Genomic DNA, 19513 nt, shown 5'->3' on the forward strand with positions numbered 1-19513 from the left:
AGAAAATCAGAGGCGCGTTTGTTTTGGAATCAGCCTACAGATGCATGCAGCAGGAACTGGATGGTAGCTGATGTGGTGCTGGTCTCCAGAAAAAGCCAAGGCCTTTTGCCTGTAATGATCAGAAAACGTTGTTGTAAAAATTTCTTCCAAGCCTGGGGACCGTGATGGAAGAAACAATTCTACAGAAACTGAAAAAAAACCATCAAGCATCGATTCTTGTTTGGTTGGATGAGTTTTAATCAGTGATTTCAGGAGGGCCAGCCCGTTCTCTCTGGAAGCTAGAAGAAATGCAGGGCTACACTGCTGCTGCATCTTCTCATTTAAGATCCCAAACGGGAGCTGTGACCAGATGTGCTCTGTGGTAATTTGCCAGGTAAATGCTGCTGCTTCTCAGAGGCGAGGTACGGCGCTGTGTGTTCGCGTTTCCTTTAAGGGGGAAAACGTATAAACACATTTTCTCTTTATCACATATGAGAGGAAGCTCTGAGGGGAGAATAAAACTATTTTTCCCTTGAGTCAAAGTCAGAGTCATTTGAGAAATCAAATGACTGCATGTTCCTCTGGTTGCTGTGCAACTTAAAAGTGCCTCTTCTCTGCCTAATAGCTCATTGCTAAAACCCGCTCTCTGCATCGCATCTGATGTTGGTTCCTCAGATGGACAGAAATTCACACGTTGGGAAAAAGCAACTTGAAAGACCAGCTTGGCAAACAGGAATGGAAATGGAAAAAGCCATTAAATTTTCCAGTCAAACCCATCCCAACCTCACTGAGAAGGGCTTAAGGGAAATTTAACCACATTGCAGAAAGAAACTCTCCCTAATGTCACGACCCATCAAGTGCTGCCTCTGTTCAAGGTAAGGCTAAGCACTTACCTGTGTAAGTTTTGCTAATTTGCATTAGTCCAACTTATTAACTGCAGATTTAAAATAAGTAAATACTGCAACTCATATCTCAAGTAGTGCAAGGACTACAGCTGGCTGAGGAGGAAAATTTCCAATGCGCTGAGACACCGAATTCTGAATTATAAGGAAGAAATCACCTGAGCCTTGGTGTGCTGCCTACAGAGCAGATTGCTTTTCAGCAATTCTGGGCTAACTTGAAGGAACACATAAACCAGCTATTCCCCTAAGTGATCCTGTGAATGTTGGCCTCATCTTTGCTTCTAGGTGCTGTTAATTAGACTAAACCATCAAATTCATTGACTAGACTAAACCACTGAATGCTCAACTCATTAAAGACAGTCTAGGATTCATACTACTAGATCAATGCACATAAAACAGAAGACTGTGAAGAAGCTTTAGCTCTTTTAGGTGTGAAGCAGCCTGGAACAATCTTGTAGAACTTTTGTTATCATCCACAATTTCAAATCCCTTCACAAAGTTAGGGAAACTTCTTTCTACTTTGCACGTGGGCAGAACTGAGGTCTGGCAAAGCAAGTTGACTCCTCCAGCAGCACCGATGCCATGGCCTCTCCTGAGTACCAGCTCCATTCCCATGTAACTGGGGTCCCAAACATGTTGTTCACCTTCTTTGCAAAGCCCTTCATGTGTCGTGGATAGAAATAGTGCCTGAGTGTCACAGTCTTTCATTGCTTCACATGAACATACTGTGTCTGGCAGGATTTGGTATCAGCTACAGCTCCTGCACAGTGAAAAGGAGAGACTGTGATTGCTAAAAAAACTCCCTATTGTCCCAGTTTTGTAGATCATCTAGAACTGGAGGCAGATTCACTTCACCAGAAGCTCTCTAGCTGTTAAGGAGATGAGCGTGTGAGTTGCAAGCAGCTTGTTTCTCCAATACACAGCAAGCACAGCACCGAGCATTTTTTCAAGGGCTGCTCCATTAGAGGAGCCTCCAATGTCTGTTACAACTGGCATCACAAGACATCATCCCACAGACATGATGGAGAATGTTCTGACAGCCACACTAATGAAAAGAAATGCTTCCAAAAGGTGGCATTTATATTCAGTGCAGCTAACGTACAAACTAAACATGCAGTGCTGGGCAGCCTGCAGTGGTGCTGGCATAATGTCATCCAGGATTGTCCCTACCTGTAGACAAAGCCCATAGATGCATTTCTGGGGGACGTAACCCAAAAAGCAAGCTCCTTCCCCACTGCCTGTTGAACAGAACTTGTCTCTTTCTGAAGATACTGTTCACCTAATGGCTGGGAGACAAGATGCAACTCAGAGTACCTTCTTGTGAGGACACCACCACTGTGGGCAAGATGCTTGTTCTCTGGGTTGCTCAAAATGGGAATAAGTACCTCTGCCTTTCCAAGAAGTGAGATCAGCAACTTCAATCATGGATGGGAAGCACTTTGAGGTTAGAAACTACTTCATTACAAAGTCTTTTATGTACTCTCGTTCTTCTTTCAGTCTTGCCAGGGTCTTTGTGTAGCATTTGGCTTGCAGCTGGATTGTGCTATTAGAGAATTTAATTTTCAATGTTCATCATACTCATTGTCACCTGATCCCCTACCAAGGGGAAAATATTTTAGGAGAAAAAAGCAGCTGCTGGATGGAGTGTCTTTCTCTGAGTGTCTGATCTTTACTGATATTTTTGTATCACCTAAATTCTACTTCTTGGGAATTAAATGCTTCCTGCATGCTGTGCCATTCATATAAATATCAAATACAGAAATTATGTTCCATGTCCCTCTCCTCCTATCTAGGGGGAAATCCTTTATCTCTCACAGTCACAAGTAATTTAGGATCAGACACAGATGGGCTGAGATGTGAATGCTTCCAGGAGCAACTGAAACAGGATCACAGAATTACAGAATCATAGGATGCGTTGGGTTGGAAGGACCTTCAAAGGCCACTCAGTCCCACACTGCAGTGAGCAGGGACATCTGATCAGGTTGCTCAGAGCCCCATTGAGTCTGACCTTGAATGTGTCCAGGGAAGGGGTCTCTACCACCTCTCTGGGCAACCTGGGCCAGTATCTCACCACTCTCAGAGGGAAGAACTTCTTCCTAAGACCTCATCTAAACCTGCTCTGCTCTAGTTTAAACCATCACCCCTCATCCTGTTGCTACATGCCCTTTCAAACAGCTCCCTGACAGACATCACATGGGCTGAGCATGTTATCTCTCTGCCTTTATCCTGATCATTGTGACAGCTGCCAACAGGCTTTTCTGTTTGGAGTTTGCTGGAGTTCGCTGGAGTTCTTTTCTGTACTCTTGCTGCAGACGGTGATGCTGAATGCTCTCCAAAGATGAATAAGCACTAATTTGTAACAGCAGAGCCCTGTCTTAATAAGCAGGACCAAATTCTCTATCAGACAGCTACATCAGCCCCCGAAGAGGTTACCAGAGAGAGCCAAATGACATAGGAGCCAAATGACATAGGAGGCACGAAATTACCTTTTGTTCCCCTGTCTGACACTGGTTTCAGTAGGTTAGGGCTCACCAAAAGCACTGCAACCCACGGTATCTAAAACATGGCAGCTGGGTACCTGCAAGGTTGCTGCCTTTGGGGGTGTTGTTATATGCATCTGCCTTCTACAATTAAAGCTATTTTAGCTTTGGAAAGGCAGATTTTCACATGATCTGAGCTCAGTTTTGCAGTCTGTGTGACAATCAGGCAGCTGCAGTGTCTGATGCAGTGAGAGTAAGTAGGGATTTTAGCTGGATCTAGAAAGGATGTGTTCTGTCATGAAAAGGATAAATGCCATTGCCTGTCTCCACTCAGCAGAACACCCTGTCCCATCCTGCAGTGGTACTTACAGCCCTGCACCTTCTTTCTGGCTGACTGAGGGGGAGATATCTCTGAAGACACAGGCTGGGGCTGGGAGCTGCAGCCCCTCTCTGCTCCAGCTCTCTAGCAGGGGTGACCTACCCTGCACACATCGATACAACTCAGATGGAGTGGGGAGCACACAGCCTTTCATACTTGAATTTTCAGAGTCAAATGGCTGGAATTTCTTTCCTCCCATGAAGATGCAGGGAAGTCCTATGCTGTCAGTGCTCCCACAGCCTGGCTTTATCAGTGCCAGAGCTTAACACCTTAACCCACAAAGCTTAATACACACTGTCCTAAAGGTCAAACGTGCTGAAACACTTGGCACAATGTCACAGTGAGCAGTGAATCCTCCTGCAGTCCTAAACCCTGCAGATGCTCCCACTAAGAACCACGCAGCACGACACACTCTCAGTGCCACCAGCAAAACACTCTGCCTCTGCTTCATACCAAGAGATGGAATGTTCCAAGAAAGAAAGGAAATGTGGTTGGTGCATCATTGGGATCGCTCTCAAAGGAAATTCCAGTGGGCAATACTCAAAGAGCTGCAGTTCTAAATTAGCCCAAGACAGAAGAGAGAAACTCTCCGTGGCCTAATTTGATGTCTGTTGCAGAGAGCCAGCAAGCCCTGTGAGACCAGATACTCTACATAAGAAACACCAGCCTCCTGGAGCTTGCAGTGTTGCAAACAGTGAGATGAATAAGAAAATCCTCTTTTGGAGCACATTTCTTTTTAAAGTTCAACCCTGTTAATGACTGCAAAGTTATTTACATTCTGCTGCTGAAGTGTGAGCTGTGGAGGGTGAACACCTAATAGCTGTTCATCCTGTTAATTAAGTACTTTCCCCAACAGGTAAAAAAAGGAAGAAACGAGACAAAGAAGTTGGGAATGAGGCTGTATAACTTTGGGAAAAGGGACTACAACTCCACATTCCTCATCAGACACTTCCAAGAAGTGCCTTTCCTTGGGAAAATGCAGGCTTGATATCCTGTCAAAAGCACAGCTGCTGCTCACGTGCCTGTGACTACCAACAGGGAAGCCCTGATGCTAATCCAAATGCAGTCATTCCTGCCATTAAGAAGATCACTCGCTGAGCTGGAAGAGTCCTCTGAGAAAACCAGGTACTGCCCAAATTGCTCAGCCCCTTTGCTGGTGAATACAGCAAACTCCAGATCCTCCACAGATGAACATATGGCCTCAAATTATACAGAGTTCTGTCTAATCTGTTTTTATTTTAAGTGTTGATGACACATGAATCTTAACTAAAGGTCTCCTATCCATAACACATCTCTTGATGGCAGCAGGCATATGAAATCAGCTTAAGCAGTAGCAACTGGGAGTTCACCAGGGATGGGAATGCTGGCGATAGGCAGGACTGAACAATCTCTAAAAGCCTGCCTCAATTCCATCAAAATTCATAGTTTTCACAAATTCCTGTTGGGTTGTTTTAAATATTTGAATAAATGAGGGTCTGCACGCTCTAGGACAAAGGCAGAAGCTTGCACATCCTGGGTACCTTCCCATAGAAGAAGCAACTTGCAAAGTATTTAAGCTTGAAGTTAAATCCATCTCCTTGAGAGCACCTCAATGTGTGTGTAGCTCTAGGTTTGTATTTAGGGCATGTGTCAGCAGGATTTAAGGGGAGGCATGAATTCTGCGTTGAGAAGCGGCAAGATGCTGAGCAGTGCTTCTGGAGGCTGAGCTCTGTTAGCAACACCTCACCAGGATGTGGTTCATCCAAGTCAGACCCAGAGCAAGAGTCTGGATGTGAGCAAAACCATTCAGCATTTATTTCAGCAGAGAGAAGACTACAGCTGATAAATAAATCCCTGTAGGAAGTATTTCAGCAGGATACGGTCCTGTTACAGTGATTAAGTGGGCCCAGACTGGGTTTCCAAAGGCGATGCTGCAGTACAAGCAAGAGCTGAACATGAGTGATAACCCTGAGACAGACAGACAGTGAATTCACCCCACGCTAACTGCTTTCCAAGAGCTGAACAGGGGATAGCGAACGCATCTACGGCAGCACTGAGAAGACACTCAGCCTAAAAACTGTTAAGAGGCAAATTCTGCAGAGTTTCCTAAGTTCTCGTGCCAGCAGCACTTCAGGAGTTACAGCTCGAGCACTGGGAGCTCTCACAGGCTTTAGCTGAAGTGGAGATGGTAATGACTTCTGAGTAACAGGCTGGGTTGATTCTCCCTAGTGAATTTCTAACATTTACATTAAATAAGTGATAAGTAAAGCAAACACAGGAATTTCAAAAGTAATTCACAAGTATTTTAAAACACATACTTACTTTACCCTATTAGAGTTATTTAAAAGTTCTAAAAATATTTTTCCTTTGCTTCCTTTCAGACCTGAGAATTATCCACACTGAAACTATTTAGTTTGGTGACTTCTTTCTTTTACCTCACCTTCTCTTGAATGAGTAAAATGTACCTCAAGATCCAGGGAAGAACAGAGCAGCATACTAGAAACATTTCTCACATTCTTGTAATATCACCATGGTAGGGTGAGGAGGACATATTCTTCACTCAAGGATGTTTACTCAGCCAGCTGAGGTTTGTAGAGAAAGAACAAGAGCACAAAACCTGCAGTCACGGCTTCTAAATGCCATTCTGTACAAGGTCTCAGTTCGGAGAGGTTTTGAGTAACCCATCCATCCGTCTCACTTTTCTCAGAATGAAGAGCTATGAGGTAACTCTGTTCTCCATCATAAGACACCTAAATGGCTCATCGGGGTGATGATTCACAGAATCACAGAACTGTCGGGGTTGGAAGGGACCTCCAGAGCTCATCAGGTCCAACCCCCTGCCAGAGCAGGGTCCCTAGGACAGGGCACACAGGTCGGCGTCCACATGGGGCTGGAATCTCTCCAGAGAAGGAGAATCCACACCCCCTGGGCAGCCTGTCCCAGGGCTCCCTCACCCTCACCAGGAAGAAGTTCTTCCCCAGATTAGTGGGGAACTCCCTGTGCTCCAACTTGAGGCCATCGCCCCTTGTCCTGTCCCCACAGACACTGAGAAGAGGCTGCCCATTTCCCCCTGCATCCCACCCTTCAGATATTGATAACCATTGATCAGATCCCCTCTCAGGCTTCTTTTCTCCAGGCTGAACAGCCCCAGCTCACTCAGCATTTCCTCATAGGGGAGATGCTCCAGGCCCTTAATCGCCTTTGTAGCCTCCTCTGGACTCTCTCCAGGAGATCCCTGGCTTTTTTATACCAGGGAGCCCAGAACTGGACACAACACTATAGGTGGGGCCTGACCAGGGCAGAGCAGAGGGGGAGGATCCCCCCCTGTGACCTGCTGGCCACACTCCTCCTGATGCCCCCCAGGATCCCATTGTCTCTCTCAGCCCCCAGGGCACACTGCTGGCTCATGGCCACCCTGTCACCTACCAGGACCCCCAGGTCCTTCTCCACAGAGCTCCTCTCCAGCAGGTCACCCCCAGCCTGTACTGATTCAAACAGTTATTCCTTCCCAGGTGCAGGACTCTCCCCTTGCTTTTGTTGAACCTCATCTGGTTTCTCCCTGCCCAGCTCTCCAGCCTGTCCATGGCAGCACAGTGTTCCTGTGTGTCAGCCGCTCCTCCCAGCTCTGATAATACTCTTCACTACCGACGCAAAGCTGATTCTGAAAGGCACTCCAGACCTTCAGACACTTGGCTCGTACAATATACAAGGCATCACTTCTTTCCAGTTTTCACTGTCTGTGGAAAGCAAAGCAATCATGTCCTTTAGCTCTGGCTTCCCAAGCCTCTTCTCTTGCTGGGAAGAAGACTGATGGGATACATGAAGTAAAGGAACTGACAGACTCACTAAAACATTCTTGAATGCTCCTAAAAAAGTGGCCATCCCTTTAGCTCTCACCACACTCCCTTGTCTTTGTCCAAGAGATCATTCAAGTCAGAGGCACAAGGCACCAGAAGTGACTTAAAGAATGATCTACGCATTTGCTGTCTGCTACACATTACACTGCACAAGCAGAGTCCTTGTCCTTGACTGACATACTGGTCTTATGTTGTTTTTTCAGATTTGTGCATGACAAGATTAGTCAGAGATGATTTTGCTGTCAGAAGATAGTCTTCTGCAGTTCTGCTCTGTGACAGCTGCAATATGTGGCTAACCTTCATCAAGTTAGAACATTTTAGCGTTACGTGAATAATATACCAAATAATACTGTTTCCTCAAATAAACATCCACGTCCACTGTGTCAAATTGATGAACCATCCGTTCTCTATTTCATCTTCTTCTTCCAAGCTTGGAGAGAAGTTACCCTTAAATGTCACTTGTCCTAATTGTTGTAACACGATGCAATTGTACGGGTCAGATCGCCCAGTTCACCTGAACAAACAGACCTGGCAACCGTGCAAACCCGGAGTAGGGGCTCCAAGATGCACCCCGCTCACCCTGCTGCCCTCCTGCAGATTGGCAGGAAAGACTGTTTTATGGGTGCAAATGTAGACAAGCGTCCCCACCTGCCACCCCAAAATCCATCTGCTGAGCCTGCTGATAGCAGCTCAGTCAGTACCACCTGCATGGACACCCCGTAACGCGGCCGCCTGGCTGCTGGGGCTGAGTCCGAGGGAAAACCAGCCTCACTGAGCACAGGCCACTGCCCACACATCAGGAGGCACCTTCACTGTGTGCAAGAATGAATGAAAGACCACTGATGGGAAACGGAAGGTGACATTTGGACACTCACTGCTTCTGAAACCCCTAAACTTATACTCAGGTTTGTGGTGTAGGACAGATCTGGCCATAGTGTGAGCACACCATCCTCGCCATCTAACCCCCAAGGGATATGGTTGTTCCAGGGCTCTGGGTAAGGAAAAAGCTTCCACAAAGAGCAGCTCTCCTTCCCCCCATCTACTCTTGATAAACATCTTTTCATGACATGGTACGATTTCATTCTAGAAACCTGGAAGTAAAAGCCTGTTTATTACTCTTCTGAGCTGTGCTAGCTTTTTATTGTGCCTTTAAAGAGCACAATACAAATATTCAGCCCTGTATCATTATACCTCCAGGCAGCATGGCAAGAAAACAGACAAAACCACAGGAGAATAACTTAGCGCTGCTTGCGAGCAGAGACCAATCTGCAGCTATCCATCCTGGTACCTGAATGGCTTTCCAAACAGGGAAACGAGGTGCAGGAGATGTGCTTTGATTTTCACAGACCTCACACTTATTATTTCCTGCATCTCTGATGTTTTTCAAAGCTCTCTTTACACACTAGCTGAAGTTAGAAGAGAAGAGAAGGCTGTGGGGGGGACCTCATTGCAGCCTTCCAGTACCTGAAGGGAGCAGAGGAACAGGAGGGGAATCAGCTTGTTAAAAGGGTAGATAATGGCAGGACAAGGGGGATGGATTAAAGCTAAAGGAAGAAAGGTTTAGTTTAGATATTAGGGAGAAGTTCTTTACATGTAGAGAGAGTGGTGAGGGGCTGGAACAGGCTGCCCAGAGAGGGGGTGGGTACCCCATCCCTGGAAGTGTTCAAGACCAGGTTGGATGGGGCCCTGGGCAACCTTGTGCAGATCCAGGCCTGGAGGTTGGTGGCCCTGCCTGTGGCAAACAATTCTCCTGTGCTGCTTTCCTGTTGTTGATTTAGAGTACAGTGAGTAAGAGAGACTAAGGTTAAGGTTTCTGAGAAGGAATTTCAGGCACTCCTTTGATCTAATGCTGTGAAAATGCTAAGCAATACAGTCACAGGTAAAATACAGGGGTTTTTTGGGAGTGTCTTGCCTTGTGTGCACTTCTTACAGAGATATGAACTGAACCTGCACAGTCATCTGCAGTTACCAGTACCAGAAAAACACAAGGCACTAAAACCCCACTGCTGCCATGCTTCAGTTCATTTTGAAGATGCAAGTGACCTGTGGTAGAGAGCAGGAACAGGCTGAATGTGCATTGCTATTCTTGTGGCTTAGCTGGATGTTGCAAACAAGGAGAAGTCTGCTCGCTTAGCCCTGGTTCACTGCTACTCTGTGGGTGCTTTACATGATCTTGGCAGTGTCAAAAAACATTAAAGGTCCCTAAAGATTATGTTCACATTCAGCCTACGCTCTGATTCTCCAGCACTGTGATGGTACTCTGTACACACCACTGGGCTTTACCTCACTGGCAAGATCTTAAGAGATTCATTTTCCCCATCTTTTCTTAGAACGCAAACAAATTAACAAACACAGAGCTAATTTGGTGCCAGAATGGCATAGTGAAGATTGATACCCAACAACTGAGCTGTGCCTTTCCTTATTAAGTCTTCAACACCTTGCTCTTTCCAAAATTAGTCGTGAATAAAAGAATTTGAGAAGTAATAACATGAAGACAAATCCCATATGCTACAGAGCATTCATGAAAACCTTCCTGTCTCTTGGACCATGTATTCCCATGATCTTACAAAAATAATTTCTTTTGGAAGTAAACTGGGAAAACCAATGTGTCTGTGCTGCATCTCACTCATCATGTGTACTAGAGTTGCCCTTATTCTCCTCCTAATATTGTGTGACTGCCATGCAAGCAGTGGTCACAACTGTGAAGACCCTTCCTGTTGTCTAAAGAAACGGTCAGGGCCCTTTTGTAATTAGAAACTGAGGACACAACCATCCTACACTTAAGATGAGGTCAAGATGGAGCTTGTGAACATTGCACAGCTCAGTTTTAACAGTTACCACCATAAAATATGCTGCAAAGCTACCCTTAGGGCACATTTTAATCTTTCCCCTATAATGGAAACTTTCCCTTCTGTGTGAGCAGTAATTTACCTTCTAGGACATGTGGGCTTATTAAGAACAAACAAGAAAAGCAAGAAATTTCTTCTCTGTTGTTTTGGCCCTCCTCCAAAGGAAAAACGTCTCCTTTACCACGAGTGACACATTTGTCAGTTTATAAAATACTTAACAGATGTAATACTGGGGAGAAATAAAACCTCGTCCCTCCCAGTCTTTTTTGTTATTTAAAAAAAAGGAAAAGAAAAGAAAAGAAAGAATGGCAGATCTTTCTACCCTTGAACAAGCAAATCCTCTGTCAGTGTCATGAGCTAGAAACGCACTGGCAGTGGGATTTACCTGGGGATACTGATGGAGGTGGAGCTTGCTTGATGGACAGAAGTCGTGCCCTTGGCTAATCCAGCCCTGGTCCAGGATGCTCACTGTGAGGACTGGGGTACTTGGACAGAGTGAAAGGTGAAGTCTGTGTATACTGTGAGTATGTTTACTGGGTTCAGTGCAGGGAACAGGGATTTCTGCCCATGGTGAGGCTGATTGATTGCTAATTGTTTGCTAAAACAACGTACAAGATCAGGTTTTTCTCCAGTAGCTAGGAGCCAAAGGATGCAGGTGATTCCACAGTGGAAATGCAAAATGCCTCAGCAAGTTAACTGTTACCCTATATATTTAGCAGCCTAACTTGCTTTAAAATTATTTCCCCCAGGGCCTGGTTTGGAGCAAGAACTGCCCACAGACATCGAGCTTTTCCCATCAGAAGTGTTTTCAGTCCTGTGTGGTCACTGCCCAGGATCATCAACCTGCAGGAGAAACCCGAATGCTGTTACTCTGCTGTACCTGGAACAAACCAGCACCTACTCTTCAGTATATGGGGGTTCAGTGGGGGGTGGGAAAAGGCCCAGCAGGTTCATCTGAAGTGCCTTAGAGAGAGGAACACTGAATAGTGAGTCTAGTGAAGAGTACTGCTGAATTCTGAGATCACCTACACCAGTACAAAGGAAAAGTAACTGTAAGATCTACTCCCTGCCCAAAACACAGTGATGGCAAAGGCAAGGATCCACCCAAAGGCAAGGATCTATCCAAAGGCAAGGATCCACCCTAAGGCAAAGATCTCTCCACCAATTCCCTCTTAACTATTTCTCTAGAAACAACCTTGATCTGCCCGCTTCAGCTGAAAGGGACTCCTTTCCTATTTGGGGGGAAATGTTAAGGTTTAGTTCACTCAAAACAAAAAAAAGCTGCAGGGAATTTGTCTAGCAGTTAGTCCAAAATCAATGTGAGGTTAGGCAATCTTTATGCTAAATATAAAGAACTAGCAGCTGTGGTAACAATTTGCAGCCCCAGAAGATAACTAAGGTCCACTCTGGGTTTTTGTCTCAGGATACCAGAGGTTTGCTTGTCACGTTGCTGACGTGGAGATGTCAGAAGCTTCTCCATCCAGCCCAAGCCCATATAATGTTAAGACATAAAAAGCTTCAGCAGAACAGGGAGATCTACTTTTTTGGAAGTCTGCTGTCTCTCTGCAGAACTTTCTTTCACAAGTATTTCTATTATCCTTCCTGCCCCTTGCCCCCCAATTATCTCAGTCTGATGCTCTTCCATCCCCATTAAAAGGCATTTCTTGGTGTTTCCCTGACAAATGTTCAGACTTATTTCTTTCAGAAGCTGGCAATGACATTTGTATCTTGCTTGGCATTTTGTATTGGTCTCATTACCATGGTAAAACCACTGTGACACTTTCTTGCATGCAAAAACTATCCTGCAGGACACAGCAGGTGTTTGTGGATAACCAGGCAGGACATGGGGGTTCAGTGGTGCTGGTTTCCCAAACTCCTTCCGTCCCTGCCCACTAGTATTCTACCTGAAGGCAGCACCCATTTTAGCTGGCAACACAGAGCATATTTGCTATCATTTATATGCTGGAACTGTCGTGAGTATGTCATAAAACATGGAATTTGTCCATATGCTTGGAATTCAGTCAAACACGCCTAAAAACAAAGAGATAAAAACTGTCAAGCAAGCAAGAAAAGGGGGCTTTTAATTTTTCTTTTCCCCTTTAAACCAGGAGAGCTCCAGGACTGCTCACTGCATTTCACACACAGTGAACTCTGTCCCACTCTGTGGTTCCTTAATGCGAGCAGAAGGTAAGGGGTAGCCACAGATTTGTGCTTGGCTGTCAATAGTGGCTCTGAACTGTGACAAGACATCGAAACCAGTGGTGATCTACACCCAGCAGTGCCAGTGCCCTGTCTGCTGAAGCATGTATGTGGATGCAGTGCCTGTAAAATAACCCAAATAACCCCCCAACCCCATAAGTAGAATTTCTGGTCCTTCTTAGAGTCAAGGAACGTTTGACCTGCTGTGTTGTATTATCCCTCCCCAGACTAATTCCTCACTGCTTGTCTGTGTCCCTAAAGCATTTATGGTGTTATATAGCCCTGTCAGCTGGAGTTAAAAAGCACAACCTGACATGGGGGTCAGTGAGCCTGACACTACATGGGAGCAGCCCAGGACGTGACCACATGGGAGATCACAGAAAGCTTGAGGCTTCGCTCCAAGGGGTTGGTACTCAAGATGAGTAACAGACTGAAGGAAAGAAAGGAAAATTGGCATCTCTCACTTCTTGGCTATTTTATCTTGGATGTGCAGCCATTAAGAGAGGCAGAATGTGTTACATCAGGCTGTCCTCATCTGCAGCTATGCATAAAACAAAGCACTACATGTGGGGAAGACAGGGACAAGAGTAGTGTGGCAGGCTTTCCTGCCACCCCTGTCACCCTCTGGATGCAGAGGAATGTAACAGACATTGTAATTCAGTTCCTCAAACAGGGAAGCTGAATTCCTCCTTCAGATAACCTGGAACATCACTGGTCAGCAGTAATATATCACCTACTATATTCTGTCCAGGTTTGGAAAGAGAAAGAAAATCCAGAGCCAACTAATGAAACTGTTGTCAGCATTCTCCTTGGGCTCATGGCCTTTATTGAATCACCTTATAAATCTCTGGATCTGCAGGGCTTCTGAAAGGCTCTGTGTCCTTTAGCTGAAGTATGTCTTCCTGTTCTGGTACTACCAGCAGGAGTTTGAATTTCTGGGAATTGCTTCCTGGTCCCTAAAGCACGGATGAATCAGGGAACAAGAATCAACATGAGGTGTCTCAGGGGTGAAGGGCAGGATCCATGTCCTAGCATCACATGAGCATTTTCACCTAAAGAAATTGTGGGTATCATGGAGAGCTGGGACAGTGAGAGTGCTCTTGATCACTCTTTTGCTGCTGTTGTTTATCTGGCCCTTATGAGTTAGTGTTGAATGGGTGCTAGGAAGTGTTTGGTGGCTGGAGGAAGTGAATTGTATACTGTATTATTTCCTGCAGTCGAGACCTTCATGAGTCAGGCAACCCCTTGTAGCTTTTGGTTCCTGTATAAAAGCAGCAACTGGGACAAGCTTTCAGAGCTAAGGAACCTGGAAATGTCTGAAGGCTCTTCTTTGCAGGGGTGGGTTACAATGAAATGGGATTCAGGTATCTTTGAAGCAGAAGGTGTTGGTGCTCTAGAAGCCATAACCCACTGCAGCAAGTCCCAGTCCTGTTGCCCTTAACTGTGACCACATTCACGCTGTCACTGAGGTGCACCACACCTCCAGGCTTGTGACTAACCCCTCTGCATGTGGTTCTCCACTCAAGCCAAACTCACCCCTGCTTTGCCTGAGCTACCAACCCTGAACAAACCCGTGGAGACCAGGGAAATGAATTGGTTTACCCCATACATGAAGCCTTTGCACACCTTCACATCTAGATGGCTCTTACCTCTTTCTGGTGATACTTTATTGCTACCTTTAGCTTTGCCAAATCATGACATTTTTGGGGATCCAGCTCTTCACTTTGATCATCTCTGTGATTTAGAATGATCTCCAGTTCTCGGGAACTCCGTGCTTGATCCAAAAGGTCCTTAGCAAAACGCTTGCACTGCTGTGAAAGCTCTTCATATTCAGCCTTGAACTCATTCTCCACTTTGCTGAGCTCCTTCAGCTCCCAGCCCAGTCGGAAGGCCGTCAAGATGGGGTCCTCACTTGATAAGGCAATCAACGAAGGGCTGGCTAAGGCTTTGTAGATGTTCAGCCTTGACCTGGAATGCCTCAGGCTGTCTACCTCCGAACTGGAGACACATTCCACACAGTTGCATCTGATCTGGTGTGGGCGTGGAATTGTTACCCGTCTTTGGACAAGGAGTTTGATGATTTCATAGTTGTTGGTGTGAGCCGCCAGCATTATTGGGGTGATATCTGGAGTGAATTCTGAAAACTGGGTGTCCATCATCAAGGTTGGAACCTATAGAAAGGGATAAACCACAGTCATATTTCACGTGGAACAGCAGAAATCAGACATCTCTCCTTCATGTTTTTGAAGTGATTTTTTATAACACCCCATGTTCTTTAAATCCTATTGCATCCCTGTGCACTCACACATACACTGCTTCTCCAGCAAAACCATCTTCCTATAAATGGTGCCTGGGTGCTGCCCAGGCAGTGAGCTGTGACCATTGTGTTCTCGTTCTGATGTAGAAGCTGGCTGCATCCTCACCTGAATGCTTTATATGGCATCGTGCTCTGAAATGGGTACTGGGTCATGTCCTGAAAGGCAGGTTTTTATAGGATAAAAGGAAGCCAAAAGGCAGAGGTACTTACACATGGAGACTTTCTCACCACCTACAACTACCTGAAGGGAGGTTGTAGGGAGGTGGGGGTTGGTCTCTTCAGCCAGGGAACAGGAGATGGGACAAGGGGAAATGGCCTCAAGCAGGGCCAAGGCAGGGTCAGAGCAGATGTGAGGGAAAAGTTCTTCCCTGGCAGAGTTGTGGGGCTGTGGCACAGGCTGCCCAGGGAGGGGGCTGAGTCCCCACCCCTGGGTGTGTTTAACAGAGGGGAGATGAGGTGCTCAGGGATCTGGTTTAGCATAGGACAGGAACAGTTGGACTTGATGATCTTAAAGATCTTTTCCAACCTTGTGATTCTGTGATTCTGTGAAAAGAAAGGAAAGGCTAGAAAAGAGTGAGCACCGAATAGATTTCTGTAACTGTCATCATTGCCACCCTACATCTGCAGCAGCAGGACAAGGGCCTGCCCGTGGCTGGCCCTGCGCAAACCAAACCAAGCGCGGGTCTGCAGTTGAGCAAAGCTCTTCCTCACCTTTTCCCTACTGTTTTTATTTGAAAATACTTTTCAGTGGAAGGATACATTACATAACTGCCCTCAGAATAGATTTGTTGGGTTTATTTTTTTTTTTTTATAATGGGTTTGAAAAAATTTAAATGTAAAATTAATGAGCCATAGTCCACTACAAATAAGACACTCCAGGGTGTGCATTATTCAGCTACTGTTGCACTTCTCAAAAGATGAGCTTAATGCATACCCTGTTGTGTCTTATTACTATATGCAGAGTGCAAAATTAGACCAAAATGCTCTCACATCCCAAGCACGCAGTGTGTTTCCATTTGCAGCGCAGGCAGCTCTCTTTGTTGTGTGTTAATCATTACTCAAGCATACTGTACTCCCTGTGCCCACCACTCTTGCCCTGGCAGTTGGCATCCTGCTGCTCAAGGGGTGATTGCTGGTTTTGGTGAACAGTAGGCCTGCTTCCCCTTGCAAATGTCAAAGGCGTTTCAGAGAGACTATTGTCAAAGAGTCCTAATGACAGGAAACATTACTCAGTCTGTGAAAATCCAAAAGTGAAGCAGCGTTGAAGTAGCATGAAGTAACCAGTTAGAAAGCCTTCTGCAGGGCAGAGCCAAGGCTGGTTGTGAGGCAGGCTAAACCTCTCCACACTGAATCCAAGTTCCCTGGGAGTTAAGTGCCTCAATAGCACTAAAGAGCTAAAGATGCCCAGGCTGTAGCTGACTGGTAAACCTCTGCATAACCCAGGGACAAAACCTCTTCACAACACACAATGCTCTACCCCAAAGGTTGGCACCACACCAGGATGTTGGATCATTGACTGGAGCAAGGCTCACTGGGTGGCTAGAGGGATTTTTGGGAATAATGCAAGTCTGCTACCCTGGATGAGGCACATGAGGAGTTAAATCTCTGGAAGCCTACAGACACAGGTGTAAAGAGGCTTTGCTAAGAAGGCTGGTCCTCCTGAGGCAGTGAGGGTAGCCTATAAATACAGCTCATGGGGAAGAAGAGAGAATGACAGTGAGGATTTGCTGTGGGTCATGGAGGGCTTGGTGTTTCTTAGCAAGGTTGGATAAATGTATCTTAAGATCCCTAGTAACAAACAGTTGAGAGCAGCTCTCTTTGTAAGGTCTCTGACTTTCCTTCTTTGCCTCTGCTTAGCTCGGTTAGGTAGTTTGTTAAATGTCAAGAGGAAGGTGCAGGTTTTTCTTTTTTTCTCTCTCTTAGAAGCATTTTTTAAAGCCCTGATGCTTGAATAACTGCATTTATCTTCCTTCCCCTCCTTTTTCAGTCAGTCACTGGCTGTGGCATTCACAGCCTGTGCCTCAAAGGAAGAATGCTTTCCCCCTCTGTCGCTCCTATTACTGTCAGGTTTAATCTTGGTTTGTGTATGGAAGTTATTGTACGTGGGGCTATGAAAAGGCTTTTCAGCCTCACACAGATGAGGTACTTGTGATGCTCAGAATATGAAACAGGTGCTTGGTGGCCAGGTAGTTATGCTATGGGTGGGGGTGGTGCTGATCTTGTCAGCTTCTGTCTACTCCTAAGGTTTTCTAAATCTGGATCAAGGGCTCTTCAAGCAGTCCCCACAAGGTTTGGAATCACATCAGGGGGGTATCTATCAAGTGATGTCCCATCCCTTACTCTGGCTTGTATCATAAGTTCTTACACCAGAAATGGAGCAGTGCTTTGTAAGGTCTCAGGCATGTGTTCGTGGGCAGCTTGCAGCACTTTGAATTAAGGGCTAAGAGGTGAAATGGTGGTGCAAAGGCAGAGAGGCACCCTGGAGTCCAGGAGCAAGACAGCGTAAGGCCTCAAATCACAGGAGCCAACTGGTTACAGCTGAACAGTGCAGCAACCCACCGATGTGTGGAACGGGAACAGTGCAAGGGATGGCTGCAGCAGCCTCTCTTCCTGTGCCCGGCTGGTCCAAAGACCATCAACTACAAGTTATGTCTTGTGGTGAGTATTTTTGTTGTCCTTTTGCACAGTGCTTTGACAACCTGTGTCTGTGTCCAGTTTTGGGCTCCTCACTATAAGAAGGACATCGAGGTCCTGGAGTGAGTCCAGAGAAGGGCAACCAGGCTGGGGAAGGGGCTGGAGGGAAAAATCCTTTGAGAAGCAGCTGAGGGAGCTGGGGGTGTTCAGCCTGGAGAAGAGGAGGCTGAGGGGAGGCCTTATCCCCACCTCCACTGACCTGACAGGAGGTTGTAGAGAGGTGGGCAATGGTCTCTTCAGCCAGGGGACAGGAGATGGGACAAGGGGCAATGGGCCCAAGCTGCTCCAGGGCAGGGTCAGAGCAGATGTGAGGGAAAAGTTCTTCCCTGAAAGAGTTGTGGGGCTGTGACACAGGCTGCCCAGGGAGGGGGCTGAGCCCCTGCCCCTGGGTGTGTTTAACAGATGGGTAGATGAGGTCCTCAAGGATGTGGGTTAGCAGAGGACAGGGGTGGTTGGACTCTGTGATCTCAGAGGTCTTTTGCAACCTTGTGATTCTGTCTTAACAAACAGTCTTGTTTTAAAGATGGGACTATGCCACAGAAGCCCTTCCTCTGAAGGCTGTATTCTACATACTAGAACTGGAGGGGCAGCAGAGGTTGCATTGCTGCACTGTAACTGCTGCTGTTCCTCCTGCACTACTCTGACATGTTGACTTCAGGTTTATATCCGCTTCTTCCATGTCTTGGGTTAACTTATAGTGATGGAACCAGAAAAAAGAATAATTTATTCTACCTCAAGGGCTCTGCTAAGATCTTCCAAGGTTATTTTCATTAAGTGACCTGATTAACAAAATTCTTTTCCATTAACCTCATCACCTGACACAAGATGTTAAGCTGAGTCCTTCAGAACCTTATTGTCAAAGCTTGCATGGGACCGTGTGCCTTGTCCATATTTCATCTTGGTATTGTTGGCTTAAGAAAGGAATGCTACCATTAACAACAAGCCATTGGATCCTTGCTACCATTTTTCTAGGCTTAATCCTCCTCAAGGTAGGCTGCTTGCTACTGGATGGTACTGCAGTGAGTGACGAATCCCTTTTGTTTAAAAAGGGTGTGGGGAGAGAAATGAGCTGAATTCATTAGAGGAGAAGAAAATGGAGGATTAGCTCATGTAAAAGCACAGTTCAGTATAGCTAAGCTCTCCTCTGGATGGACAAGCAAGTCTTCCAGTGAACAGTGTGCTGCTGGACACAAGCCCTGGATAGGAAGAGTGGGAATCTCTCTTATGCTAGTAACCAGTACAGTGTAGGAGGACCACAACTACAGAGAAAAATAAATCCCAACCACACCTGGCACCGAAGACCCAATGGCCTTCTTGTAGGTCTTCTAGGAGTTTTACTTTGGCCCTACTCTATCTTGGTATCTGAGTGCCCCTGGAGCATGTCCTCTGGTTTAGTGCTGTGCAAAACCAATCCAGCTCGAGTGCTCTGCAACTGCTCAGCAGTGTGAACCCAAGGTTAAGGAGCTACACCTCAGAAGCAGGCTCCTCAACCAAAGGAGAGACTAACCTGAGGTTCTTTTGCCTTTGTGGAACAAGGAGGTAATAGCCAGGCTTAAACTCCAGAAGATTTCAAAGCAAATGACCATGTTTCTAAAGCATCTGTCATCTATTTATGCACATTAAAAAGGACAATTGGGTGGAAAACCCGCTGTTCTGTAGCAAAAGAACTTGCTGGTCAATGCAGTGTCTTGAACTCCTAAGGAAAGAGCCTTGCGCTCTCTATTGACTATCTGGGGGTGGTTTTCTCTTGTTGTCTCTGCATCTTAATGCATTTCTCCCCCTCTGTATTGATAGTTCTCCTGATTATAGTCTGGTAACCCTGCTGAACACTAGTCTCCCTTCATGTTCAGGTTTGTCCTCAGTGTTCACCCTTTACTG

The 19513-nt window shown here is 46.1% G+C and overlaps 1 protein-coding gene across 1 annotated transcript in view; it reads right to left on the reverse strand.

The window, feature by feature from the left end:
* Positions 1–19513, reverse strand: part of TRPC5 (transient receptor potential cation channel subfamily C member 5) — a gene marked incomplete at both ends in the record, with an annotated part of 64875 nt that overhangs the window by 33160 nt on the left and 12202 nt on the right. Inside the window, one exon of the mRNA XM_084268973.1 lies at positions 14274–14795. Coding sequence (XP_084125099.1) covers positions 14274–14795 — 522 coding nt within the window. The remainder of the gene's footprint in view (positions 1–14273; positions 14796–19513) is intronic.

This window comes from Gallinula chloropus (assembly GCF_964237585.1).
Source record: "Gallinula chloropus genome assembly, chromosome: 11".
Taxonomy (NCBI): Eukaryota; Metazoa; Chordata; class Aves; order Gruiformes; family Rallidae; genus Gallinula; species Gallinula chloropus.